Source organism: Entelurus aequoreus, linkage group LG12 (assembly GCF_033978785.1).
Source record: "Entelurus aequoreus isolate RoL-2023_Sb linkage group LG12, RoL_Eaeq_v1.1, whole genome shotgun sequence".
NCBI lineage: Eukaryota > Metazoa > Chordata > Actinopteri > Syngnathiformes > Syngnathidae > Entelurus > Entelurus aequoreus.
In genome coordinates this window covers 17,449,397-17,476,266 of record NC_084742.1, presented here as the reverse complement: position 1 = coordinate 17,476,266, position 26,870 = coordinate 17,449,397, and the positions used below count along the sequence as shown (strand labels likewise).

General features: G+C 41.1%; 2 protein-coding genes across 4 annotated transcripts; one reads left to right on the top strand and one right to left on the bottom strand.

Annotated features, from left to right (window-relative positions):
- Positions 1-15,450, top strand: cax1 (cation/H+ exchanger protein 1). Of its 2 annotated transcripts, XM_062064912.1 has the most exons (20): positions 1-200; positions 3,171-3,344; positions 3,407-3,534; positions 3,608-3,716; positions 4,052-4,168; positions 4,244-4,305; positions 4,361-4,549; positions 6,369-6,554; positions 6,650-6,749; positions 6,897-7,038; positions 11,593-11,776; positions 11,840-11,939; positions 12,538-12,656; positions 12,726-12,763; positions 12,831-13,051; positions 13,118-13,251; positions 13,317-13,411; positions 14,884-14,962; positions 15,045-15,153; positions 15,229-15,450. In XM_062064912.1, the coding sequence occupies exons 1-20, from the start codon at positions 116-118 to the stop codon at positions 15,318-15,320; spliced, it is 2,463 nt and encodes an 820-aa protein (XP_061920896.1). In that variant the 5' UTR covers positions 1-115; the 3' UTR covers positions 15,321-15,450. The 2 variants fall into 2 exon arrangements, with proteins under 2 accessions (XP_061920896.1, XP_061920897.1); XM_062064913.1 differs by lacking the exon at positions 4,052-4,168.
- On the bottom strand, positions 15,440-26,074 carry klhdc10 (kelch domain containing 10). 2 transcript variants are annotated; one of them, XM_062064914.1, is made up of 9 exons: positions 22,543-24,117; positions 20,368-20,562; positions 19,199-19,353; positions 18,790-18,938; positions 18,640-18,724; positions 18,510-18,576; positions 18,396-18,443; positions 18,179-18,318; positions 15,440-16,447 (listed from the first exon to the last, which is right to left on the bottom strand). In XM_062064914.1, exons 1-9 carry the CDS (start codon positions 22,733-22,735, stop codon positions 16,238-16,240), a joined length of 1,242 nt encoding a protein of 413 aa, XP_061920898.1. In that variant the 5' UTR covers positions 22,736-24,117; the 3' UTR covers positions 15,440-16,237. The 2 variants fall into 2 exon arrangements, with proteins under 2 accessions (XP_061920898.1, XP_061920899.1); XM_062064915.1 differs by lacking the exon at positions 22,543-24,117 and adding an exon at positions 25,815-26,074 and having other exon boundaries at positions 15,442-16,447.
- Positions 26,075-26,870: the final 796 nt, after the last annotated feature.

The window sequence follows — 26,870 nt, the reverse complement described above, 5'->3', positions numbered from 1 at the left end:
TTCCTCCTCCTCTTCCTCCTTTCCGTTCCGTTGTTTGAGTGTTGTTGTGCGGTGTTGTGGTCAAGACACCATTTGACAGCAGCACGGATGTCCAGCAGCTGAAAGTGGACCACAAATGTCCCACAGAAAGTCCACGCTGGTGCCAGGAGGAGACCCGGCGGGGGAGAACTTGAGGAGGAGATCCACGGTGGACTCGACAGGTGAGAGCACACCTGACTCATTTGTCTGGACTAACTTTAATTTAGCGTGTTTTTGTGGGTTTGTTGAACACTTCCGGCTCGTTAGTAATCAAACTCACCTGCGAGGTGTTCCGGTTTTCTGATCCAAAATGGCAGCATGATGTGTTTAAACGTGACCACAAACGTTGATTGTCACACAGTAATGTTTTAGAAGCTTCCAATGTCTAACAATTTTTACATTTTAGCACTTTGTTATTCATTTTCTTTGAATATTCTTCAACAATGCGTTGATAATAGCATCAGTTACTGTGTTGTCATGCATGACTCTCAGGAGTTAGTGGTTAGTCACACACATTTACTTATATGACATGGCTAAACAAGTATTTATTTTAACTTTCTTAACCACGATTGTTCAACTAAATCACAGTGGATGTGGCCAAACATTTTCCTTTTAATATTATTATTTAATGTAAAATGTTTACATGGGTTCTGACATATCGCCACATTTTTACCTCTGAAATCAAAACCTTATTGATTTGACAACAGCGCTCTTTGGTTTTGAAGAACTTGTTGCGAAAAACGCTCAACAAAGATGTTCTATATATGACAGGACCACTCTGCTGTTTTTAAGGACCGATAAAAAAGAACTGCTAGTCTAAGATCCTCAATATTAGGGGTTGTTATCCTTTTTTTTTTGGTCATAAAAAAATACAATCATGTGTGCTTATGGACTGTATCCCTGCAGACTGTATTGATCTATAATATTAAGATTAAGATTAAAGTACCAATGATTGTCACACACACACTAGAAGTGGTGAAATTTGTCCTCTGCATTTGACCCATCCCCTTGGGGAGCAGTGGGCAGCAGCGGCGCCGCGCCCGGGAATCATTTTGGTGATTTAACCCCCAACTCCAACCCTTGATGCTGAGTGCCAAGCAGGGAGGGAAACGGGTCCCATTTTTATAGTCTTTGGTATGACTCGGCTGGGATTTGAACTCCAACCTACCGATCTCAGGGCGGACACTCTAACCACTAGGCCACTGAATATTGATATATAATGTAGGAACCAGAAATATTAATAACAGAAAGAAGCAACCCTTTTGTGTGTAAAGGGGGGAGGGAGGTTTTTTGGGTTGGTGCACTAATTGTAAGTGTATCTTGTGTTTTTTATGTTGATTTAATTCAAATTAAATTAATTAATTAATTATTTCTTGTGCGGCCCGGTACCAATCGATCCACGGACCGGTGGTTGGGGACCACTGCTATATATGACAGGACCACTCTGCTGTTTTTAATGACCGATAAAAAAACTGCTAGTCACAGATCCTCTATATTAGGAGTTCTTATCCTTTTTGGCCTCGAGGCCCAACTTTTTCAGTACACAGAGGCCCAGGGCCCAATAAAATAGTATCACTGAGTTCGTAATCTTACTCTTGATTTGAATTGACAGTAGCGCTCGCTTTTTTTTAATGAAATACTACAAATATGCTAGTGAAAGATCCTCTATGACAGATGATCGCTGCTATTTTGGAGGATCTACAGCAGAAAAGCTAGTCAAAGATTCTCAATACGACAGGAATGCTGTGCTGTTTTTAAGGAATGACTGCTAGTCAAACATTTCCTATATGACAGCGCTCTTTTGTTTTGAAGAACTTGCTGCGAAAAACGCTCAACAAAGATGTTCTATATATGACAGGACCACTCTGCTGTTTTTAAGGACGGATAAAAAAACTGCTCGTCAAAGATCCTCTATATTAGGGGTTTTTATCCTTTTTGGCCTCGAGGCCCAGCTTTTTTAGTACACACAGGCCCAGGGCCCATCCATCCATCCATCCATTTTCTACCGCTTGGCCCACTCAAATGTTAACACTGAATTCGTAATCATACTCTTGATTTGAATTGTCTTCAATAATTATATCTCACCTACTTTGATTCTCGAGCACGGCCACCGCCGCATCCACGGACCGGTACCGGGCCGGTGGTTGGGGACCACTGCTATATTTGACAGGACCACTCTGCTGTTTTTAAGGACCGATAAAAAAACTGCTAGTCAAAGATCCTCTATATTAGGGGTTCTCATCCTTTTTGGCCTTGAGGCCCAACTTTTTCAGTACACAGAGGCCCAAGGCCCAATAAAATAGTATCACTGAGTTCGTAATCTTACTCTTGATTTGAATTGACAGTAGCGCTCGCTATTTTTTAATGAAATACTACAAATATGCTAGTGACACATCCTCTATGACAGAAGATCGCTGCTATTTTGGAGGATCTACAGCAGAAAAGCTAGTCAAAGATCCTCAATATGACAGGAATGCTGTGCTGTTTTTAAGGAATGACTACTAGTCAAAGATTTCCTAAATGACAGTGCCAAGTGGTGAAAAAGTGTATTACAACCAACGAGCCTCTATTTGAGGGAGCAACTGAAAAAATGTGAGTAAAAGATCCTCTAATATAGGAGCGCTCTGCTGTTTTTGAGGATCTACTGCAGAAAAGCTAGTCAAATACTTTCTATATGAAGGACCACTCTGCTGTTTTAAGGACTTTTAGAAAATGCTAGTCAAAGATTGTTATTGAGGAGTAGCTGTAAAAGCACAAGTCAAAGAGCCTCTATTTGACAGAAGCGCTCTGCGGTTTTTGAGGATTTACTACAGAAAAGCTAGTCAAAGATCATCTATATGAAGGGAATGGTCTGTTATATTTAGGACTTACTACAAATACGTTCGTCATATATCCTCAATATGACAGGAATGCACTGCTGTTTATTATGACAGGACTGACTGACAGTCAAAGAGGTTCTATATGACAGATCCACTGTAACCACTCTGCTGTTTTAAAGAGCCCACAACAAAAAATGCCAGTCAAAGACAGTCTTTATGACAATAAGACTCAGCTGTTTTTAAGAAGCTACTTCAATAACAAGAGTCAAAGATCCTCAAAAAGAGTGGTTTCTTGGAGCTAATAATCTGACTTTCTTTGCATGATTTGTCCAGATGACCCTGAGCTGAATCTACGGTTTCCACGGCGACCATCCCAACCCGAGCGCCTCTGCATCGGGCTGCATCATCCTGACATTGCCGTCACCCCTGCAGAGACGCCCTCACCTGACGCATGCACCCACCACCTGTGTCACTACACACCTAAGTGCTTCCTGGCCGTGCAGCGAGGTGATGAGTTGTGCACGTGGATGCAAACGTAGACTTGCTCATCGTGTTTTTGTGTGTGTCAGCGTGCACAGGAGGCCATGGATCCACTCCGTCACGCTACGGGGAAGATGGCTGGCATGACAGCACCTGCAGGACAACAATCAGGGCTGACAACGAGGTGGAGGCCCACAGGGAGGCCAATAACTACAAGGTGGCCTTTTTACAGCTCATTTTTACTTGCAGATACTTTTTGAAAACCCTAATATGCTTTTTTCTTTTGGTAGTTTGGCTTCCGGAAATGGAAAGGCAACGTGACGGAAAGACCGATTGAAGACCAATCAGACGTCGTCAAAGAGCTCTACTCGGACCTGAGCATTGTTAAGCCCCAAGAAGGTCAATATTGACAGCCCAAACCAAAACGCCATTTAAAAATGTGTCGTTTTTAGACAATACAATGCCCAGTTTTTAGGTTGTTGTTGGGAGCGATGTAAAACTTCTCTGCATCATTCTTGAGGGCGTTCCTAATATATCGGCTGACTTAATTGGGTTATTGTCATGTTTTATTTTTTTGTTTATTTTACACCTGCGCAATCCCAAAAAGGTGTAGAATTGACAAAAACGTAAAGTAACCATAATAATTGATAACTTGATTAAATAATGAACATAAAGAATTCTAAGTAGCTGAGTAAACAATGACGTGTATTAACTATGTTTATGTGTAAAAGCAGGTTCCATGCTGTCTTTTGGCAACATTGTTTACGTCCTTTTATTCGGCTGGTGGATGTCTTTGACTTATGTCCTCATCTGTCCTGTCATGTTTCTCACCATCATCGGCGCACCCTATGGTTAGTATTGGCCACTCTCGGCCATTTTGGGTACTCGAGGCACATCAATCCTGTCACTGCTTTTTCTTTTTTAAGGAAAACTGTGTTTCAAACTTGCCTGGTACTTCATTTGGCCCTTTGGGAAGTCAGTGGAGAAGGTAAGATGCTCACATTTATACAATTAATAGTTTTAGAACACTTGTTTTTTCTTAGGCTGGGGACTTGTCAAGACGATCCACAATGAAGCCGCCGAGATGTGAGGTCATTCCTGAAGAGAGGGACTCTGAAGACAACAGGGACGTCATCGATGAAAAGGATTCGGGGCCTCTTCTGATGTCCTCCCCTTTACCAATTGAGATTCCAGTGCCAGAACTATCAGTGAGGAGTAGATCTAAACATTGGGTGAGGACACTTTCACCTCAAAAGTGTTTGTGCGGAAAACATTTTTGTATGCCTGGTGATGCCCAGTGGTATATGATGGGGTAACTTCATTGTTTTTGTTGTTGTTGTTGTTCCTAAGAGCACTTGCATTTGGCTTCTTCAAGTTATTGCCTATATTTATTTTAGTACAATCTATTCTTCTATTATGGTGTTTTATTCTGGCCTATCCCAAATCTTATCTGATTGGGTTTTTATAATTTGTATCCTTTTTATGTGGAACTTTGAGTACATGTATTATTTTGTGATGTTGGCAATGTTTGTGATGCTTGTTATGTGGTAGGTCTTGGTATTGCATATCTAAGATGTTACTTTCTCTGTATGTTTTAAATGGATGTCCTGATCTTGCTGGCTGCAAAACAAATTTACCTTCAGGTACTAATAAAGTAACCTAACCTAAATCTTCAAAATTGTAATAAGTAATATATGATATAGTCAACAGAAGGATTATGTTTACTTGTTGTTGTTCATTTTATGATTTGTACTTAAATTGAATGATTTATATGCTTGAGTGACATTTGAAACAAGTTTATGCATTAAATTTAAATTACTTAAATTTTAAAAAACATGTATTAGGCATAACACGGTCGAAAATATTTTTTTTTAATTGAGTTATTTCATGTCAGATATTTTTTTCAATGGGCTTAAGAAGAAGATTCATATGGCCCAATTCGTTGTGGTTTACCTGACACGTGAAACATGACGAATTGGGGTGGCGCACTATCCACTTTGAGTGTTGAGTATCTTCAAACGTCAGTTGCTATGTCAAGTGGCGGGTTCCATCACGTTGCAAAATGATGAACCCCCCACCTTACTCTTATGCGAGTTCCACGCAGGAATTGTGCCATATGAATACCTTCTCTACTGTAATAGTTTGCAGGTTTGCATTTGTGTTTAAACATTTTCCTTAAAATAATGAATTGTAAAAAGTAAAAAAAAAATCGAATTATTTGATTTTTTTTGTGTTTTTTTGGTTTAAACGTGTTGGTAGAATATCCCAGAAAACATATTTACCTTCAAGGTGATGCCCACTGACACACATTGTGGTGGTCTTTTTTACAGCATATTACTGTGAATAGAATGGTGAAAAGTGTACCACTTTTTTTTTTTTTTTTTTTATTTTTATTTTTTTTTTAACAGTAAAATTCTGGCAACCGAGCTGCCATTTTGTTTTACCGTGAAATCCATGGTTGTTGTTTTTATTCATTATTACTGTAAAAGGAAAAACGGTACCAAAGTTGATTTTATTTTAATAAAACTTTGCAGCTCTGTCCCATATTATTATAACGCATGTTATTTCCTGGCTTTCACGGGACACATAAAATGAAGTGGCGTGCCACATGTGGACCCCGGGCCTTGACTTTGACAAATGTGCTATAGTGTTTTGCTATAGGCATTCATTTTTCCCCCATTTATAGTATCCAACAAACATTTGCATAAATCAAACAAATTGTCCAGTTTCATGTTGATAGTATAACAAACTTGGAAATTATGCAGTTAAATGTTTTAATCATTTGACAGCCCTAATTTTAACTTTTTCTTGGCAGAGTTTAATCTGTGTTAAAAACTGTAAATCAAATAAATATTTTTAATGTGGTAAACAAATGTAATTATTTCATTATCAGAAAGCCTTATATTGCTGTACATTGTGGTGGTCTACAAGCACATATGTGATTACTAGTGGTATACATTTTGGTGGTCTACAAGCACACATATGTGATTACTAGTGGTATACTTTGTGGTGGTCTACAAGCACACGTGACATGTTTTTTTTTTCCTGTAGTGTCGTGTCAGTACGTACATTTGGCTCCTCCTTGGCTACCCCATCCTGGTTGTGGTCCACGCTGTAGCCTGTGTCCTCTCCTGGCTGCTGGTCTTCACCATCCCTGTCTTCAAGATGAACGCCCGAACGTTTGCCGTCATCCTACTCATGGCGCCTGAGGACATCCACATCCACACCCCAGAAAAGGTACCTGGAAACTTTCCGGAACCTGTCGTAGAACTAGAAGTTGTCTTACGACTCGAAGTGGTGTCATAGGACTAGAAGGTTTTTTTTCTTTGCAGACATTTCGATGCGAGACCAGAGTGATACTGTGCTGCTACCGCGCCGTCAACATGTACTACTACAAATACACCGTGCACGGCATCAACATCTTCGCCCTCAGTATCCTTCCTACAAACCCGAATGCAGCCATAGTGCAAAATAATTTTACCTCATTTGAGAAGATAAGATGAACGCAATTGATTTACTTGGCTGAATGCAGCATATTTAATCTTTTTTTCATTTCCTTACATCCTCACTTCCTCACAGATCTTCTCCCCTTGGTCATCATGACTTTGGCTATTGGGTACGCTGACAAGAACCACAAGTACTTCAGCTCGCAGACAAAGTTTGCCAGCGCCATCACGTCCATCATTCCTCTGTCTTACTACATCGGCATGGGTATCGCCAGGTAATAACACACACATCTGCGTATATACAGGCCAGAAATGTCTTATTAATAATCCATTTTGACGGTTATGACACTACATGAGGGGGCTGTAATGTGCTTTGAAAACTAGTTTGTGAAGGACAGAAGAAGTCCATCTTCCCAGAAATTAGTTTCCACAATATTTGACCTATTTTTTGTATTTTTTATATATATATATTAATCAATCAATCAATCAATGTTTATTTATATAGCCCTAAATCACAAGTGTCTCAAAGGGCTGTACAAGCCACAACGACATCCTCGGTACAGAGCCCACATACGGGCAAGGAAAAACTCACCCCAGTGGGACGTCGGTGAATGACTATGAGAAACCTTGGAGAGGACCGCATATGTGGGTAACCCCCCCCCCCTCTAGGGGAGACCGAAAGCAATGGATGTCGAGTGGGTCTGACATAACATTGTGAAAGTCCAGTCCACAGTGGATCCAACACATCAGCGGGAGTCCAGTCCACAGCGGGGCCAACAGGAAACCATCCCGAGCGGAGACGGGTCAGCAGCGCAGAGATGTCCCCAACCGATGCACAGGCTAGTGGTCCACCCGGGGTCCCGACTCTGGACAGCCAGCACTTCATCCATGGCCACCGGACCTGTGCAACTCCCCCTCGCAAGGGACAGGGGAGAAGAGGAGAGAAGAAAAGAAACGGCAGATCAACTGGTCTAAAAAAAAGGGGGGTCTATTTAAAGGCTAGATTATAAAAATGAGTTTTAAGATGGGACTTAAATGCTTCTACTGAGGTAGCATCTCTAACTGTTACCGGGAGGGCATTCCAGAGTACTGGAGCCCTAATAGAAAACGCTCTATAGCCCGCAGACTTTTTTTTTTGGCTCTGGGAATCACTAATAAGCCGGAGTTCTTTGAACGCAGATTTCTTGTCGGGACATATGGTACAATAGAATCGGCGAGATAGGCTGGAGCTAAACCGTGTAGTATTTTATACGTAAGTAGTAAAACCTTAAAGTCGCATCTTAAGTGCACAGGAAGCCAGTGCAGGTGAGCCAGTATAGGCGTAATATGATCAAACTTTCTTGTTTTTGTCAAAAGCCTTGCAGCCGCATTTTGAACCAACTGTAATCTTTTAATGCTAGACATAGGGAGACCCGAAAATAATACGTTACAGTAATCGAGACGAGACGTAACGAACGCATGAATAATGATCTCAGCGTCGCTAGTGGACAAGATGGAACGAATTTTAGCGATATTACGGAGATGAAAGAAGGCCGTTTTAGTAACACTCTTAATGTGTGACTCAAACGAGAGAGTTGGGTCGAAGATAATACCCAGATTCTTTACCGAGTCGCCTTGTGTAATTGTTTGGTTGTCAAATGTTAAGGTGGTATTATTAAATAGATGTTGGTGTCTAGCAGGACCGATAATCAGCATTTCCGTTTTCTTAGCGTTGAGTTGCAAAAAGTTAGCGGACATCCATTGTTTAATTTCATTAAGACATGCCTCCAGCTGACTACAATCCGGCGTGTTGGTCAGCTTTAGGGGCATGTAGAGTTGAGTATCATCAGCATAACAGTGATATATATATAACCCTTGTAGATCTGCTTGAGGTTGTCGATGAACTGCGAGAACTGCACGTATATATATATATATATATATATATATATATATGTATGTATGTATGTATGTATGTATGTATGTATGTATGTATGTATGTATATATATATATATATATGTATGTATGTATGTATGTATGTATGTATATATATATATATATATATATATATATATATATATATATATATATATATATATATATATATATATATATATATGTATGTATGTATGTATGTATGTATATATATATATATATATATATATGTATGTATGTATGTATGTATGTATGTATATATATATATGTATGTATGTATGTGTATATATATATATATATATATATATATATATATATATGTATGTATATATATATATATATATATATATATATATATATATGTATGTATATATATATATATATATATATATATATATATATATATATATATATATATATATATATATATATATATATATATATATATATATATATATATATATATATATATATATATATATATATGTATATATGATGCGCTACCATCTCCCATAAACCTGCAACAATGGTTTGGAAAGGACCCATCCTGTCCCCTGTGTACAACCCCAGCAACACTCAAGCACATAATGGTTGGCTGTAGAACCAGCCTCACTCAAGGCAGATATACGTGGAGACATAACCAGGTCCTCAGATGTCTAGCTGACAAACTTGAGTGCAGGAGGATATCCATCAACGCCCAACCCATCAACAACCAGGATGTGTGCCGACACCTACCAGCGTTTGTTCGGGAGGGGGAAAAGCTGAAGACAAGACCTTCAAATCCTGATCTAAGCCCATTGAATGCAGCCAGGGACTGGCAGATGCGAGTCGACTTAGATCAGAGGCTAATTTTCCCCCCGGCGATCGCAACGACCACCCTGCGTCCAGACCTCGTCCTATGGTCTGAAACCTGCCATATTGTCTATATCATTGAACTGACAGTTTCGTGGGAGGATGCCATCGAAGAAGCGTATGAACGCAAGAAGCTGCGGTACTCCAATCTTGCAGCTGAGGCACAGGACAGAGGCTGGAGGGTAAGGGTGCGCCCAGTGGAGGTGGGCTGTAGGGGCTTTGTAGCTAGCACAACAGCAAAGCTCCTTAGGGAGGTTGGAGTCAGGGGGCAGGCTCACAGACAGGCCATTAAAGAGCTGGCCAACACAACAGAGAGGACGAGCCATTGGTTGTGGTTGAGGAGGAGTGACACCAGCTGGGCTGCTAAGGCTAACACCTAATGGGACACACACACCCAGGGATTTGATCACCCTGGGGTGGGCCCTTCCTCAGCAGAGGGTGTCTTGTGGTAAGCCGGGCCGAAACACCCCGTGACGCTGGGGCACACAACTGAAGATGTGTCCCAATGGTGGAAAAGCCTCCCAGCAGTGTCACCTAGCCTCACTTAGGTATGCGGTCAGGTGCAAGCCTGGCTCAGGGAGGAGGACGCCCCTGCCATGCAGAGTCCCCAGGGATTGTACCAACTAGTCCTTTCAACAAATAAAAAAAAAATTATATACCGTAATTTCCGGACTATAAGCCGCACCTGACTATAAGCCGCACCAGCTAAATTTAGGGGAACATACAGATTGCTCCATATATAAGCCGCACCCGACTATAAGCCGCAGGGTTTTGATGTGTAATTACCGTAGTATATAGGGGTTCCGGCTACCACGGAGGGGATTGTCGGGACAGAGATGACTGTTTGGGAACGCAAAGCGTCCCATTTATTAACAATAAATCTTTCAATCATTCAATCAAACTTTCACATCTTTGACATGGCGAACAGCATTCGTGCAGAGTACAAATAATACAACGGTGCAAAGTAATACAAAGTGCTCACCTGTACGTTATCAAAATAACCAGCCTACCGGTATATGAAAAGTCAGTCTTTAATCATTGTGTCATCGTCTTCCTCCTGCGTACTAAAACCACCGAAATCCTCTTCGTCGGTGTCGGAGAAGAACAGGCCGTAAATAAGCCGCACCCTTGTATAAGCCGCAGGGACCAGAACGAGGGGAAAAAGTAGCGGCTTATAGTCCGGAAATTACGGTATATAGATTTAATGGAAATAAAATATATACACACACATATATATATACCATATCATTTTATTTGTATATATATATATATATAAAATTATATGGTATATGTGTGCGTGTGTATATATTTTATTTCCATTAATAGTTTTTTTAATATATATTTTTTTGTTTTATTAACCACTGCCATGTGTGCTTTATAATGAAAACATTTGATCAGAGAAAAAATAATAGATTTTGTCTCTCATAATTAGTTTGAACTTTTTGTCATGTGGGATTAATGTTCTTAAGGGCCATTTTTGTGCATGATAAATACATTAAATAAATAAATGTAATTTATTAAATTCAAATTAGTAACATTAATATTGTTTTAAATATATAATTTGAGTGTCTTGTTTTTCCTTTTTTTGTACAGTGAATTTAATGATTTGCAATTTGTATCCACAAATATATACAATGAATAAATAAAACAATGCATTTTTAAAATTAAAATATGTAAAAAAAAAAAAAACATTTAACAGCAGAGAAAATGTGTTTAAATTTTTTATATTTTTTCTTTTTTCTTGTAATTTGTTGAATGTAGTAAGACAAGTGGTTCAGAAGCACATTTGAATATTATAAACCTATTTTTGTGACTGGACCAGTGGATTTAAAGGTCTGAAGATGTCTTAGGATGTACATTATGGTTGTCTACTCATGCATTTCTATTGTGCTTGGCTGAATAGTGTGCCTATTTACGCAAAGAGCACTAAATATACTCAAGTTCAAAAGTATAATTAATTTGCGAATGTTTAACTCAATTAAAGTCAAATATACTTATATTACTTGTAATGGCTGTCTAATAACAAAACACGTGAAGTGTATGACGTGTGTTGTTGTTGTTGCAGCATCTCCGCCCAAAGTAACTTTGCGGTGGGCGCGGTGGTCAACGCCACCTTTGGCTCCATCACAGAGATGACCTTCTACATCACGGCGCTGCTGCAGGGTCAGCGCGCCGCCTCCAAGTGCTACGAGGAGATCGTCAAGGCCGCCCTGACTGGCACCCTGCTGGGGTGCATCCTCTTCATTCCTGTGAGCGCATGAATATTCATGAGCACTGGTGCATCATGTGACCTTTTTGTCCACTCAACACAGGGCATATGTATGATCATTGGTGGTATCAAACACCAGGAGCAGCGATTTAACAGCCGATCAGCCGGCGTCAGCTCAGCTTTGCTCTTCATATCCATAGGAGGTAAAAGTACAGCGACCTTTTGGACCAGATTTCTTACAAAAACCCAGGTTCACTGTACTATAGAGGTGAGAGTATAGAACTAGGGATTTTCCGATCTGATAGTGATACTGGATATCAGATATCGGCAAAAAAACAAGTATGGCATTATATAGGCTACTAGCAGCTACACAACAGCTAAGCACACAAGCTAGACAACTGTAATTAAACAATATTGCAGTCTAAAACAGCACATTTGTCAATATAAACAAGTATCAACTAATTATAGTTGCACATTACTCACAAATTCAAAGTCTCCAAGAAATAAGTGTATTAAAAAATATACAGTAAAAAACGTGTCCGCATCATTCGACTTACTGTGTCATGACCTTAACTTCATAAATTATTGTGGCCACTACGTGTTGCAAAAAATATTACCATTCCACTTCAACTTACAGACATAAGTCCATTCCAGACAGTTAATAATAAATATGTTAAGTGTTTTTCATACCTACCATCGTTCTCTGTTTGACTCATTTCACTTGTATGGTTTTGGATTGCGTCTGTGGGAACCAGTGTCCATTCTTACTTGTGTCCAGCTATGTTTTTTTTCAAATTGCAGGCGTGTTCGCTCCCACACTCTTCTCCAAGACCTTTGGCAACATGGTGTGTGAGAGTTGCTCCAACGTTCCCGGCAATGCCAGCATGTCCTTCATGTGCAAGGACTGCCACTACGACATGGTGAGCGCGTCATTGCTCGCAACGTTGACGTCGCCCCTTGGATTGACTCACTTTTTGTGTTGATTGCAGAGTAAAAGCGACCCGCAGTTGATCATGTCGCACATTGAGTAAGTCCCGTGCTGTGCTGCTAATTTTCCAAGAAAGTTGTCGGACATGACCGTGAGATGTGTGCAGGCCTTTGGTGTACACCATCTCCGTGCTGCTGCCCACCGCCTACCTGATCGGCCTGGTGTTCACGCTGAAGACGCACTCGCACATCTACGACATCCAAGGGGGCCTCCCCAGCAGCCAGCACATGGAGGGTGCTGGTGAGCGCGCCACGGCCCCCCCACTCCTCGCCGCTAACTCCTGCATCAACGCCAGCGTTGTCGCCACCACCAGCCACGTTGCCACAGGTGTGTTTCCCGCCTTTTAAGCATGCTAGGATCTGATTAGTGAGCTGGATATTCTACGCCCTGCAGGTCATCACGTGGTCCACTGGTCAAGATGGAGGGCGCTGGCCGTGCTCATTGTCGCCACCGTGCTGATGGCGTGTTGCGCTGACCTCAGCACGGAGAACATTGAGCCCATGCTGACCAACTCCTCCATCTCACTGGTTGTTTTTTTTTATTTTTAGAAACAAGAAGCTTTTAGATTTTAATGTCTGTGCTTTTCCGTCAGTATTTTATCGGGGTGACGGTGTTGGCAATGGTGCCTGAGCTCCCTGAGATCGTCAACGGGATCCAGTTTGCGCTGCAGAATAACATCAGCTTGAGGTAACCAAAGAACAAAATGTAGCTAATATTTGAATACCTGTCAACCCTCCTGGGAACTCGCATCATTTGCTTTTATTTCCCCTTCTGCCATCTTGTATTGATAAGTTATCTATATTTTTTTCCATGAAAAGAAATAGATAGTCTAGTCCTGATGAAGCAGCACAGCTTCCAGTCCGCTCGGCAACACTCAGGCAACATCAGTAACACATCCCGTGCTCGGTAAAGTGAAAATGACAACATTCTAGTTAATAAACACATTTAAAAAATATTAACACAGTTTGCACCATAGAAGGCAGTCAGATCTTTCCAGCAGATCCCATTTCTGGTGGAAAGATTTCATATTATTTTCCCGTTTTACCCTTTTTTTCCACCTTTATTTTCCCCCAATGTTTCCTTTTTTACCCTTTTTCAAATTTTTTCTTTCCTTTCCCCCCTTTTTTAATATTTTTTCCAATTTTTTTTACTGCTTTACACCTCACCCCTTTCCTTTTTCTTGCTTATTTTCCTTTTTACTCCTTTTTTATTTTTCCCTCAGAGCCTTATTTCTCCTTATCCTCTTTTTCTTTTCCCTTTTATTTTTGTACTTATGTCCCGTATTTTCCCTTTTAAACCCCCATCGACCTCATCTTTTCATTTTCCCCCATTTTCCCTTTTTACACCTTATTTTCTCTTATTTCCTCCTAATATCCAATCTTTCTTCCTTTTATTTTCCCTTTTTTAACTCTTTTAACTGTTTTCCTTTTCCTCCTTATCCCCTATTTTCCCTTTTACACCCTGAACGACCCCTCTTTTCCATTTTCTCCCCTATTTTCCCTTTTGTACCCTTATTTTCTTTTAATTTCTCTTATTTCTCCTATCTTCTAACTTTATTTTTCCTTTTTCGTACACCTTTCTTTTCCCCCCTTATTTCTGGGAAATCTGACTTATTTTAAAACCCAGATGTTGACAGATATAGTTATGTTACGATTTGTTTCAGACATGTTTACCAAGTTACATTAAGAAACATCATGTGGTTACATTTGCATACTTCAACAAATCTGAAAAGGAGTAGGAAGAAGAAGCAAAGCTTATATTTAATCTGACCACATCTCCATGTCTTTTACCGATAGTTAATTCACACCATAACTTTATTTTTTACATTAAGTTAAGAACACAAATAATTGTACAAGGAGTACAAGTTTATTAATACAATTGTGTTTTGGTGTATCAAAGAGAGGACACCTTAGTACCACCAACAGCACATTTTGTTCACAAGATGATTATTTGCGTCACACATAGCTCAGACCCTCACTGGCCTGGTTTCCATAAATATGGTGAATGCATGTGTCCTGTTGTACAATCAGTTCATGTTCAATTATTTCAACAGACTTTAAGGCTAAACAATACATTTCCTTCCACGGTTATTGTCAGTTAAGTCATTTCCAGATGAGGTTAGGTTTCCACAGGTGTGCATTGTCTGTTTCCTCCCCTAGTCTGGAAGTAGGAAGTTGTATTGCGGTGCAGGTGTGCATGATTCAAATCCCTCTGCTCATCCTCTTCAATGCATTCTACGTAAGTGGTCATTGGGTAAACCATCAGATCAATGGGAGGGCGCTTTGTTGTGGTGGTTACTGACGTTATTTTCCTTGAGCAGGATGTGGGCTTCGTGCTGCTCTTCAGTGACATCCATCTGTGGGCAAGCATCTTCAGCGTCATCCTGGTCAACTACATATTCATGGATGGAAAGTGTGACTACTTTCAGGGTGTGTGCATTTTTTTGACCTATCTTTGTGCAGCAATATTTGTGCAAATGCTTATTGTTGTGTATTTTTTAATAGGCACTGCTCTGGTGGTGGTCTACCTCATCCTTCTGGCGCTTTATTTTTTTGCTCCTTCCCCACACTCCTGCTTAAAAGACACAAAAAAATAAACTAAAAATGTTGCTGGAAAATAAGATTTATATTATGTCGCATTTAAAAGAAGGTTTTTGCTATTTTTTGCCGGTTCAGAATCACTGTCAACTGTGCTCAATAAATGCATCAATTTATAATAAAGGTGTACACCCAAATTTTATTTATCGAGTCAACACAATAGTCACACATATACAGTACATAATTTCTCAGCACTTACTGAAGAAAATCTTAATTTTTTTGCAGGAATGAAAATAAAAGCAGGAAAAGTAAACACATGCATACAAAGTGGAACACCAACATCATGAGCTTATCGTCATTCGAAGCAGTTTATTTGAAGTACAGCATTTTTAAAACCTATTTATAAGCGAGTAGAAGTGTCCTATTGTTACTTTGCCGCAACCCCATTGACATTAATCACTTATTTTAAGGCACTGCAGTTTCTGTGTGCTACAAGTGCAACTTCCTCAACTTAACATTAAAAAGGAGTTGTAAAGAGCACCAAATTCACAGTAAGGTGTTTGCCTTTTTTTTCCTCTTTATACTTAAAAATAATCACCAATGAGGGAGCAACATTCTGCTGTTTTGATGTGAGTGAGTCAGTTAAAGTAAAAAAAAGAAAAGAAAAAAAAATTCCAATAGTCCATTTCAAAAATCAAAATCCTGACATATTAGCGAGTGGACAAACTGGATGAGTCCTTTCTGTAATAAATACACATGCTCCAGTCTCTAAAATAGTTCATGTCCTATTTTTCTTTTATCTGGGAAATCTTTTTTTGATTTGGCAAAGTGATCCGAATCAGCAGCAAAAAAAAAAAAAGGCATTGGTGGGTGGTGGGGGGGTCGACCCAGCAAAGAAGAAGGCATCCCATAGTTTTTGGCTTTAAGGGCATCCGTCCACGGAGGATCCTTTTTTTTTTTTTTCTCCCCAAAAGTATTACTTTAAGCGCTCGATGAGTTCCTGCGTGAGGCCCAGGTTAAGCAGCTGCAGGGCGGGCAAGGTGGCCAGATGTGGGAAAGAGCGGTGGAGTTTTTCCCAGCAGAGCTCCAGCAGGCTAGGCACTGCCAGCCAGATCTTGAAGAGAGAGCCGGTCCTCTTGTTCTCATGGATGTTGACCACGCCGCCATGGATGTACATACAGCCCGTCTACAGAGAGAAAGAAAGGTACTTATTAGAGGTGGGAATCTTTGGGCAACTCACGAGTCGATTACAAATTATTTATACATCTATAATTACGTTGTATATTATATTTTAAATGTATTGCATTGCATTTGTCTACAAGGCTCCTGGTATGTATGCAGTATTGCATAATTTACGGTTTTTGGATGTAAGTGCACACAATGTAGATGTACAGTATATGGAAGACTAGAAACGTGAGCACTGTAACTGCTTAAAGGGGGGGTTTGCAACTTTTTTTAAGTTACCGTCCATTTTTGAAACCAAAAAAATATAAGAACACTACTGGCTAGCTTATGTTATCACTAGTGGTTTAACACAACAGATTTAATTGATAAGTGTCTATTTGTCACAATTACAAGTTAAACCTAAAAGCACTTCCGCACAGTCCGACTGAAATGTTGGGCTTTGATTCGCTTTAATTTTTCATGTCCATACTCGCACATCCTATGCGTGCCCAGCCTTTTGTGTACAGAAGGATTAAACGGGCCACACTGCAGTACTGTGGGAAACCCAGTGGACGTTTATAGGGGTGCACGGGTAAAAATAGATTTACATCCGAATCGTGATTCTTATTACAATTTTGAATCGATTAACATTTTTCAAGACTTCCTTTTTTTTCCCTTAAAAGCCACCTCTGCACTTGCTTGCTGCGCACAATCGTCATACGTCAGCCAAAAGAGGATCTTTTGTAACCTGTTTTGGAAGAGGTTTTATGGTCAAGAATTTGTTTGGATCAAATTGGTTTGAATCGATTCTGAATGAAATCATCAACCCTAAAATTGTGAGTTTATGTAAGATTCACATGCCTCATGTCATCCCTTTTTCACTTCCGATACGAGACTGATATCAGAGCCTTGAGTATGGGTTGATACAATATCAACAAGAATCATACATGTATCATTTTGTAGTGTGGAATGTTGGAAAATATTTGATCTAGTGAAATGAGTCAAATAGAGAACAATGGTTAAGTATAAAAACATTTTATCAACTGTCTGGAATGGACTTATACTGTCTTTAAGTTGAAGTGAAGTGGTAATTGTCTTTTTTGACTACTGGCCACAATTCATGAAGTTAAGCTCATGGCGCAGTAAACTGAATGATACAGACATGTTAGTTACTGGATACTTTGTAATACGCTTTGCCTGGGAGACTTTGTATGTAATTTGCAGCTGTAAATATTTGTTTGTATTGACGAACGAGATGTTTTAGACTGCAATATTGTTCAATTATTACGTATGCCTAACTTGCGTGCTTGGCTGTTGTGTAGCTGCTGGCTCCTACAGTAGTAGCCTAAAGCCTAGCATGTTAACCTTTTCTAAATAACTTGACTAAAATAGAAGAAAAGTCCAACCTTGTGTGCTAATTGGAGGACATTTAGATGTTAACTGGCTGGCCATCCTTGCACAAATAAAGCCTGAGATGATGTCATGGTTTGTTCAACCCTTTGAGGCATTTGTGATAAAGGGCTATATAAATAAACTTTGATTGATTGACATGTAATCACACATTTTACATGCAAGCACATATCACACTTTTTTTTTTTTGCCAATACCGCACCGATATCAGTATCAGATTTGGACACACCTAGATAGATAGTACTTTATTGATTCCTTCAAAAGAGTTCCCTCAGGAAAATTAACCAGACGTACATAAGGCAGGATCATCTGGCCACTAGTGGGTCAGAGGTGTTACACATACCGGCGTAACGGCGGCGCAGTGAAAGTAGGCGGGCTCAGGCATCACAGCGGGCAGCCTGCTCCATTGGAACGTGTGCAGATTGAGCTTCCACAGGTCAGCCAGTATCACTTCGTCGTTGTAGCCTCCGCATATAAATACATCTGGAATAGAAATGGACGGGATTTAACACCATGTCATAAAACAGGATTAAAAAAAAAAAAGTTTTAAAAGGGCTTACCGTTTCTTATTTGCACACAACTATGACATCTCCTAGGAGCAGGAAACCCTGTTTCAATGAACGGTGGTGAAAAACATGTCTGATGTGAAAGGTGTCCATACGTGAGATACAAACCTATTTTGTCGTGAGGTTTTGTTGCAATCTCCTCCCAGGAATTGGTCTCCAGATTGTATGCATGAATCTAGCACATGCAAAATATTTATATTAGCATCAAGGGGAGCTGTACAACAATTTGAACGTCTACCTTGTCCAGTGGGTAAGACGTCAAGGAAGTCCCGCCTCCCAAGATGTAAATCCTCTGTCCATCATGTGCTATCTCATGTCTATACCTGTGCAGAGATGTTGGCCTGTTTTAGAACCGGATTCTAAGTCCGGAGGAGATTTGACAGCATACCGTTCCTCTGGGAGGTCATCAGGGCGGTTGTTGGGCTTGAGGTGGATCCACTCCCTGCTTGTCAGGTCCAGCCTGTGCAGATCAGTGCTGTATATGTACCCTGTCGTCCCACCGAAGACGTAAAGGAAACCATTTATGATGACCATGGCCTGCGTGAGGGAAGTCGTTACATTAGCTGGTACAAAAAAAGAGAAAGCAAGGAGTCGTTTTGCACCAAAATAAACTAAACCCATTTTTGTGGGGGCATGTCCCCACCTTAGAGGATAAATACGTTGGATCCAGCACCATCCTCTCAGACTAGAGCTGTCCTAAGTCTGAGAGGATGAAGTCTGCTCAGTTGAGAGGCGAGGCGTCTTGTACGATGAGCTGATGAATGAGAATATTCACACACGATGAGCAGTTCCAGTACCTGGCCATAGATTCTGTTGGGCTTCTTCCCTCGACAGTTGAGCAGCGACCATCGCTTGTACTTCACGTTGCACACATGGACGTCGTTGCCGCTGTTCTCACCAAATGGGATCCCTGTGCCGCCGAACACCAGGAGATTGTTGCCGTGCAAAACCGCTGCAATAGGAAGCAAAGCTTAGTGGCCATTTTGGGGAAGATTTTTGTTTAAATAAATTATAGTGTAGGCAGCGCTACGATAAAAGGTGATGCCAAATGCGGATCATAATGTTAGTTAGCCTCCAGGTTCACGTCAACACTATTTTGGGGACATTTCTACAGCCGATTCTAAAATTATTTTTTTCTTCTTCTAAATATGTCCTGTCCAGCCACATCATATTGTTGATGTAGATGCCCATTTCTGCTGTAAAGTTATGATTTATAAAGAGAAGTGTGGAATATTTCTCTTGTTGCCCAGTATGTATTTAGTGTTTGGTGCAGCTGGAGCAGAGCAGGAGGGGATAGAAAGAAGAAGAAAAAAAAAGCAAGGGAGAAACTGTGGGCACAAGACAGAGACAATAACAACGTTATATCAGCAAAAACACTCCTGTCATATAAAGGATCTTTGGCCACAAGCTACAGATAAATTATTTTAGTAATTACAAGCTAATTGTTATTGACATGGTAATTATTTGTACAACTACTTCTTACATTAGTTATATTACTCTAAAGTAATGGTATCCTTGGGTACTCTAGGTACCGCCCATAGGGCCAGTTTAGAGTGTCAAAAAGTGCGGCGGTTCGTGTGTAGACCTAACTCCCTGGCACCTTAAACGTCTGCGTCGGACAATGAGCTGTCATCTTGGGCATTAATCAGGAGACCCTAGATCTAACTGAGCAGGACTATTGTGAAGCGGTTACAGATGCATTGTTCTTTTCACCATTCTATAATCACAAAGTCAGTGTAACGGAGGATAGCTGGTTTGGTAGTGCGAATACCGTGTGCAAACCTCACTTCCCAATATCTTAAGAGCTGTGCCAGACAATGGGCTGACAGCCTGTGACTTTCAGCTCATTGACTAGGACTAGCACTGCTGGGCTTAACTCAATCGGTGGGGATATGTGACCCCCGAGCTTGTGCACATTACATTTTCTAAAGGAAATGTCCTTCATCTTTCCTAATATGAAGCATACCTGACATGGAAGCAAGCTCCGTGGGCATGAAGCCCTGTGTTTGAATTTGCTGCCAGCGACCCGTGGCAAAGTGGTACCTCCAAAGCTCCCTGAACAGCGGATCGGCATAGTCAGGGTTGTAGCCCCCAAACACGTAAAGGTTGGTGCTGTCGGCAACGCAGCGATGGCCACTGCGGGCCGGGGGTGAACGACGACCTGGAGACCAAAAATTTAAATTTCAGCCTGTATGAAGAAAATAGCATAACAGTTTGGATTGACATTGTCTGAGGTAAGTCTTTTTCAACCTTTTTTGAGCCAAGGCACATTTTTTGCGTTGACAAAATCCGGAGGCACACCACCAGCAGAAATCATTAAAAAACTAAACTCAGTTGACAGTAAAAAGTCGTTGTCGCAATTGTTGAATATGACTTTAAACCAACCATGCATTAATATAGCTCTTGTCTTGAAGTAGGTGTACCGTCACATTACGCCGTGACTTACTTAGAGTTTTTTGCTGTTTTCCCGTGTGTAGTGTTTTAGTTCTTGCGCTCCTATTTTGGTGACTTTCTCTCTTTTTTTGGTATTTTCCTGTAGCAGCTTAATGTCTTCCTTTTGAGCGATATTTCCCGCATCTACTTTGTTTTAGCAATCAAGGATATTTCAGTTGTTTTTATCCTTCTTTGTGGGGACATTGATTGTCATGTTCAGATGTACATTGTGGACGCCGTCTTTGCTCCACAGTAAGTCTTTGCTGTCGTCCAGCATTCTGTTTTTCTTTACTTTGTAGCCAGTTCAGTTTTAGTTTCGTTCTGCATAGCCTTCCCTAAGCCTCAATGCCTTTTCTTAGGTGCACTCACCTTTTGATTATTTTTGGTTTAAGCAATAGACACCTTTCTACCTGCACGCTGTTTCCGACATCTACAAAGCAATTAGCTACCGGCTGCCACCTACTTTTTTTTAATTTTATTTTTTTTAATGAATTTATAAATCAATCAACAAAACAATACACAACAATACCACAATAATGCAATCTAATTCCAAAACCTGCCACCTACTGATAAACATTGATTGATTGATTGATACTGATATGGAAGAGTATTACATGGTTACTCTGCCGAGCTCTAGACAGCACCGACCACTCAACAACAGATAATTTGCAGACTATAATTACTGGTTTGCAAAAAATATTTTTAACCCAAATAGGTGAAATTAGATAATCTCCCACGGCACACCAGACTGTATCTCACGGCACAGTGGTTAAAAAACACTAGTCTGAGGTATTCATTCTATGCACTTTTGCCGTAGATCACCCAAAACAGCAGAGCAGCCTGTTATTGAAAGGTTTTTGCAGGTGATTCCTAAAACAGCCGAGTGCTCTTGTACTATTCTGGTTGCCTCATGTGGCTCCAAGTAAAGAACCTACCTGTAATTTAGTAATCCAGGAGTGCATTGGAATTCAGACACAGCAGGCAGCCTAAAGTTGTTGTCTTTTTTAGAGCTAACTAAAACCCAAAAAGATTGTAAGTCAGGTATCCTCCCCAGAGTGTCAACACATTTCAGTGCAAGCTTTCTGGACAGGCCTGTCACTAAGATATGTCTGCTTCAGGAAGCCGAGGACATCTTGTTGACATGACTTGACTTTGAATATGACTTGTGACACAGACCACACTCTGTCTAAGCCGGTGGTTCTTAACCTTGTTGGAGGTACCGAACCCCACCAGTTTCATATGCGCATTCACCGAACCCTTCTTTAGTGAAAAATAAAACTTTTTTTTTTTTCAAATTCAAGACAAAGTTATATGTTTTTGGTAACACTTTAGTATGGGGAACATATTCTAAGTAACAAAGACTTAATTTAGAGTGTTTTGGACACTAGGGGAACATATTCTAAGTAACAAAGACTTAATTTAGAGTTATTTGGTTAGGGTTAGAGCCAGGGTTAGAGGGTTAGGGTTATAATAAGGCCATGCCGAATAAGGCATTACTAAGTACTTAATAATGACTAGTTAAGAGCCAATATGTTACTAATTTGCTGTGTAATTAAGCAACTAATTAATGGTGTATATGTTCCCCATACTATCAATCAATCAATCAATGTTTATTTATATAGCCCTAAATCACAAGTGTCTCAAAGGGTTGTACAAGCCACAACGACATCCTCGGTACAGAGCCCACATACGGGCAAGGAAAACTCACCCCAGTGGGACGTCAATGTGAATGACTGAGAAACCTTGGAGAGGACCGCATATGTGGGTAACCCCCCGCCTCTAGGCGAGACCGAAAGCAATGGATGTCGAGTGGGTCTGACATAATATTGTGAAAGTCCAGTCAACAGCGGATCCAACACATCAGCGAAAGTCCAGTCCATAGTGGGGCCAGCAGGAACCATCCCGAGCGGAGACGGGTCAGCAGCGTAGAGATGTCCCCAACCGATGCACAGGCTAGCGGTCCATCCCGGGCCCCGACTCTGGACAACCAGCACTTCATCCGTGGCCACCAGACCTGTGCAACTCCCCCTCCATAAGGGAGAGGGGAGCAGAGGAGAAAAGAAAAGAAAAGAAACGGCAGATCAACTGGTCTAAAAAGGGAGTCTATTTAAAGGCTAGAGTATACAAATGAGTTTTATGATGGGACTTAAATGCTTCTACTGAGGTAGCATCTCTAACTTTTACCGGGAGGGCATTCCATAGTATTGGAGCCCGAATAGAAAACGCTCTATAGCCTGCAGACTTTTTTTGGGCTCTGGGAATCACTAATAAGCCGGAGTTCTTTGAACGCAGATTTCTTGTCGGGACATATGGTACAATACAATCGGCAAGATAGGCAGGAGCTTGACCGTGTAGTATTTTATACGTAAGTAGTAAAACCTTAAAGTCGCACCTTAAGTGCACAGGAAGCCAGTGCAAGTGAGCCAGTATAGGCGTAATATGATCAAACTTTCTTGTTTTTGTCAAAAGTCTAGCAGCCGCATTTTGTACCATCTGTAATCTTTTAATGCTAGACATAGGGAGGCCCGAAAATAATACGTTACAGTAATCGAGACGAGATGTAACGAACGCATGGATAATGATCTCAGCGTCGCTTGTGGACAAAATGGAACGAATTTTAGCGATATTACGGAGATGAAAGAATGCCGTTTTAGTAACACTCTTAATGTGTGACTAAAGTGTTACCATGTCTTATTACTGGTGCACAAAATGAACCGTGCATGAACATTACCTTGTTCAAACAACAAAACCAACACAGTGCATAAACTCACAACAAATTACACACCTGCAAATCAGTGTGACTTCTGCTGTTGCCGTATCCGTAATACGCCGATAGGGAGAAGTTTTTATTTACACGATGAGTCGGGTGTGTCTTGACCTCCGCCGAACCCCTGAGCCCGACTCACCGAACCCCTAGGGCTCGATCGAACCCAGGTTAAGAACCACTGGCCTAGGCTCTGAAAGTTCTGGAACCTCTGGCCTAGTGACATTCACCTATATGTGAAGAACCTGCCCGTTCAAGGACATTGAAAATGAACTATTCTTATATCTGCAAAAAAAAAGAAAATCTAATGTTCTTGTTTGATTCGATGTATTTTACATTGAATATTTCCGTGCTGCTACTATTGTTTAGTAATTATTATGTCAATCCTGGCCTCAGGATCTTTCTGTGTGGAGTTTGCATGTTCTCCCCGTGACTGCGTGGGTTCCCTCCGGGTACTCCGGCTTCCTCCCACCTCCAAAGTCATGCACCTGGGGATAGGTCGATTGTAGTGATGGGTCCGGCAACACAGATGCATCGGCGCATGCGTCGAGCTCATAGAGCCATAACCCGTGTCGGTGCGCGTATCGCTTTTAGAAAGTAACGTGACCGAACACGAGCTGTTCTAGTCACGTGACCGCTCATGAACTGTATCGCACTGACGCCTGCGCGCCAAACTGTGTTTATTAGGAAGCGGCGCAATGCGTGTTGTTGACGAACACCGTTAGGGCCGCTTGTTGTCACTGTCACTCAAAGTTGCATTTCAAAATTACACAGAATAAATGTGTTTATTTTGTTTAGAATTCAGATGGGTTTGATTTGGTGCGCGGCATGTATTGGCTGTGCGGCGCACGGTGTGCGCGGAGGACGCTTGAGCACTGCGCAATTGCGCAGGCGCGCACCTTAGAGGGAACGTTGCTCACAGGGCACAGAGGAGGCGTCAGTGCGATACAGTTCGCGTATCGGTCACGTGACCAAAGCAGCTCATGATCCGTCACGTGACTTTCTAAAAGCGGTACGCGCACCGACACAGGGTTTCGCTCTATGAGCTCGACGCATGCGCCGATGCATCTGTGTTCCAGGACCCATCACTACTGTTACTAGAGAAGGTACAGGAATGACGGCGTGGCGAAGTTGGTAGAGTGGCCGTGCCAGCAATCGGAGGGTTGCTGGTTACTGGGGTTCAATCCCCACCTTCTACCATCCTAGTCACGATACATGTTCACATTATTTGACTGTATCTAAAAAAGATAAAAATATATTTTTATTTAAATGAAGATATGAAATAATCCTAAATGAAATACAATGACTTGGTTTATATTATTGTATATACTAGGTCATAAAATCAGTGTCAGTTGAGTCGGTCCATAGGTTGCCTGTAGGGATTTTTAATGTCCAGCAGATGTCAGTATTTAGTGACACAGTATCGACACAGTATCAATACAGTTTTGCAATGTGTCGAAACGCTTCATGAGGCCTCATCAACCCATCACTAGTTGATTGGCAACACTAAATTGGCCCTAGTGTGTGAATGTGAGTGTTGTCTGTCTATCTGTGTTGGCCCTGCGATGAGGTGGCGACTTGTCCAGGGTGTACCCCGCCTTCCGCCCGATTGTAGCTGAGATAGGCTCCAGCGCCCCCCGCGACCCCGAAGGGAATAAACGGTAGAAAATGGATGGATGGATGTTGTAATAATTAGTGGCCGGAATGTAGAGGCAGGGATTTGTTTCTCACTTGTCACCTGGGATAGTGTGTGTGGGCTACATGTGTGTGTGTGTGGTGCTGAATGAATAACACCTGAGTGTGAATCCTTTTTGTCTTGTATAAAGAGTGAGGTAGGGTGCTGTTACTTCTGTTGACCGCAAAAGGCTATCTTTTTCCATCATAGACTGGTCCATATAGTCCTGCACATCCATCTGCGTGTAATGCATTGTTTTTTTTTTACTCCAAGGTAAAATAAATCACCCTCAAAACTGCAGTAATGACTTCATGACCCAGCGTGTCAGACAGAGCCCTGCTTACTACTCTCAGTGACTAATTTGTTTCTGATAGTCACAACAGTAGCATTTAACAATTGCTTAAAAAAAGCTACTGGTTTATTTCTTACTCGACAAAAGAGAGCTTAATTCGCTATTAATCACTGCTGGCGCTGATTTGGGGGGGAAAGGAAACACAGCCATGATTAGCATGTGTGCTAAAAGCTAATGTTGCTGACTGACCTGCTAGCGTGTCGCCGTGCTGCGGCCTGCCTGACAGCCGCTCGAATGTATTCAACTGGTCCAGACTGCGAGCACCGCGGGCGTCCGTCATGTTTCCCCAGTTTTGATCCAAGTCTCCCTCAGAACATCACATTGAGTTCATAAAGCTGCTTCCTAAGTGCTCGGCAGCCATGACAGCCCCCCGTCAGATTGAAAGAAGCTACATGCACTCATTTTACACCAGGGCCTCGGCCAATCAGGAGGGTTGTTGTTGAATGCTGCCTCATTAGAGGTGGGCGGGGCCAAATGCCTTCAAAACAAGTTTCTCCGTGCAACTGGCGGCACTGGGTTTTTACAGAAGAGTCCTAAAATATTTCAAGCCTCCTGTCAAATAGAAGATCATTAACTGGCGTTTTGCAGAAGCGTTTACAACATTAGCCACATCATATCGAGCATCTTTAAACTGCACGTTTGCACTATATTCCTAAAAACAGCAGAGTGCCTTTGTCAGTTTGAGAATCTTTAAAATAGCATTTATGCAGAAGATTCCTAAAAAGAGCAAGACACTCCTGTCATGTTGAAAATCTTTAATTACAGCGTTTCTACAGCGAGTGCCTTAAAGGCCTACTGAAATGTTTTTTTTTTATTTAAACGGGGATAGCAGATCTATTCTATGTGTCATACTTGATCATTTCGCGATATTGCCATATTTTTGCTGAAAGGATTTAGTATAGAACAACGACGATAAAGATTGCAACTTTTGGTATCTGATAAAAAAAAGGCTTGCCCCTACCGGAAGTAGCGTGACAGTTGAACATATACGCAAAGTTCCCTATTGGTTACAATGATGGCCGCATGAAGTGAGAGAGATTCGGACCGAGAAAGTGACAATTTCCCCATTAATTTGAGCGAGGATGAAAGATTTGTGGATGAGTAAAGTGCAAGTGAAGGACTAGTGGGGAGTTGAAGCTATTCAGATAGGGAAGATGCTGTGAGAGCCGGGGGTGACCTGATATTCAGCTGGGAATGACTACAACAGTAAATAAACACAAGACATATATATACTCTAATAGCCAC

What these genes read in the sequence shown, in the direction of transcription:
- klhdc10 (XM_062064914.1), bottom strand. Translation starts at nt 22,735, where the DNA reads ATGGTTCCTGCTGGCCCCACTATGGACTGGACTTTCGCTGATGTGTTG. An exon ending in CGTCTTACCCACTGGACAAG is followed by an intron (nt 18,577 to 18,639) that starts GTAGACGTTCAA and finishes TGCATGTGCTAG; the next exon opens with ATTCATGCATACAATCTGGA. An exon ending in TTGTGTGCAAATAAGAAACG is followed by an intron (nt 18,319 to 18,395) that starts GTAAGCCCTTTT and finishes TTTCTATTCCAG; the next exon opens with ATGTATTTATATGCGGAGGC.
- cax1 (XM_062064912.1), top strand. Translation starts at nt 116, where the DNA reads ATGTCCCACAGAAAGTCCACGCTGGTGCCAGGAGGAGACCCGGCGGGG. An exon ending in GGGAGGCCAATAACTACAAG is followed by an intron (nt 3,535 to 3,607) that starts GTGGCCTTTTTA and finishes TTCTTTTGGTAG; the next exon opens with TTTGGCTTCCGGAAATGGAA. An exon ending in CATCATCGGCGCACCCTATG is followed by an intron (nt 4,169 to 4,243) that starts GTTAGTATTGGC and finishes TTCTTTTTTAAG; the next exon opens with GAAAACTGTGTTTCAAACTT.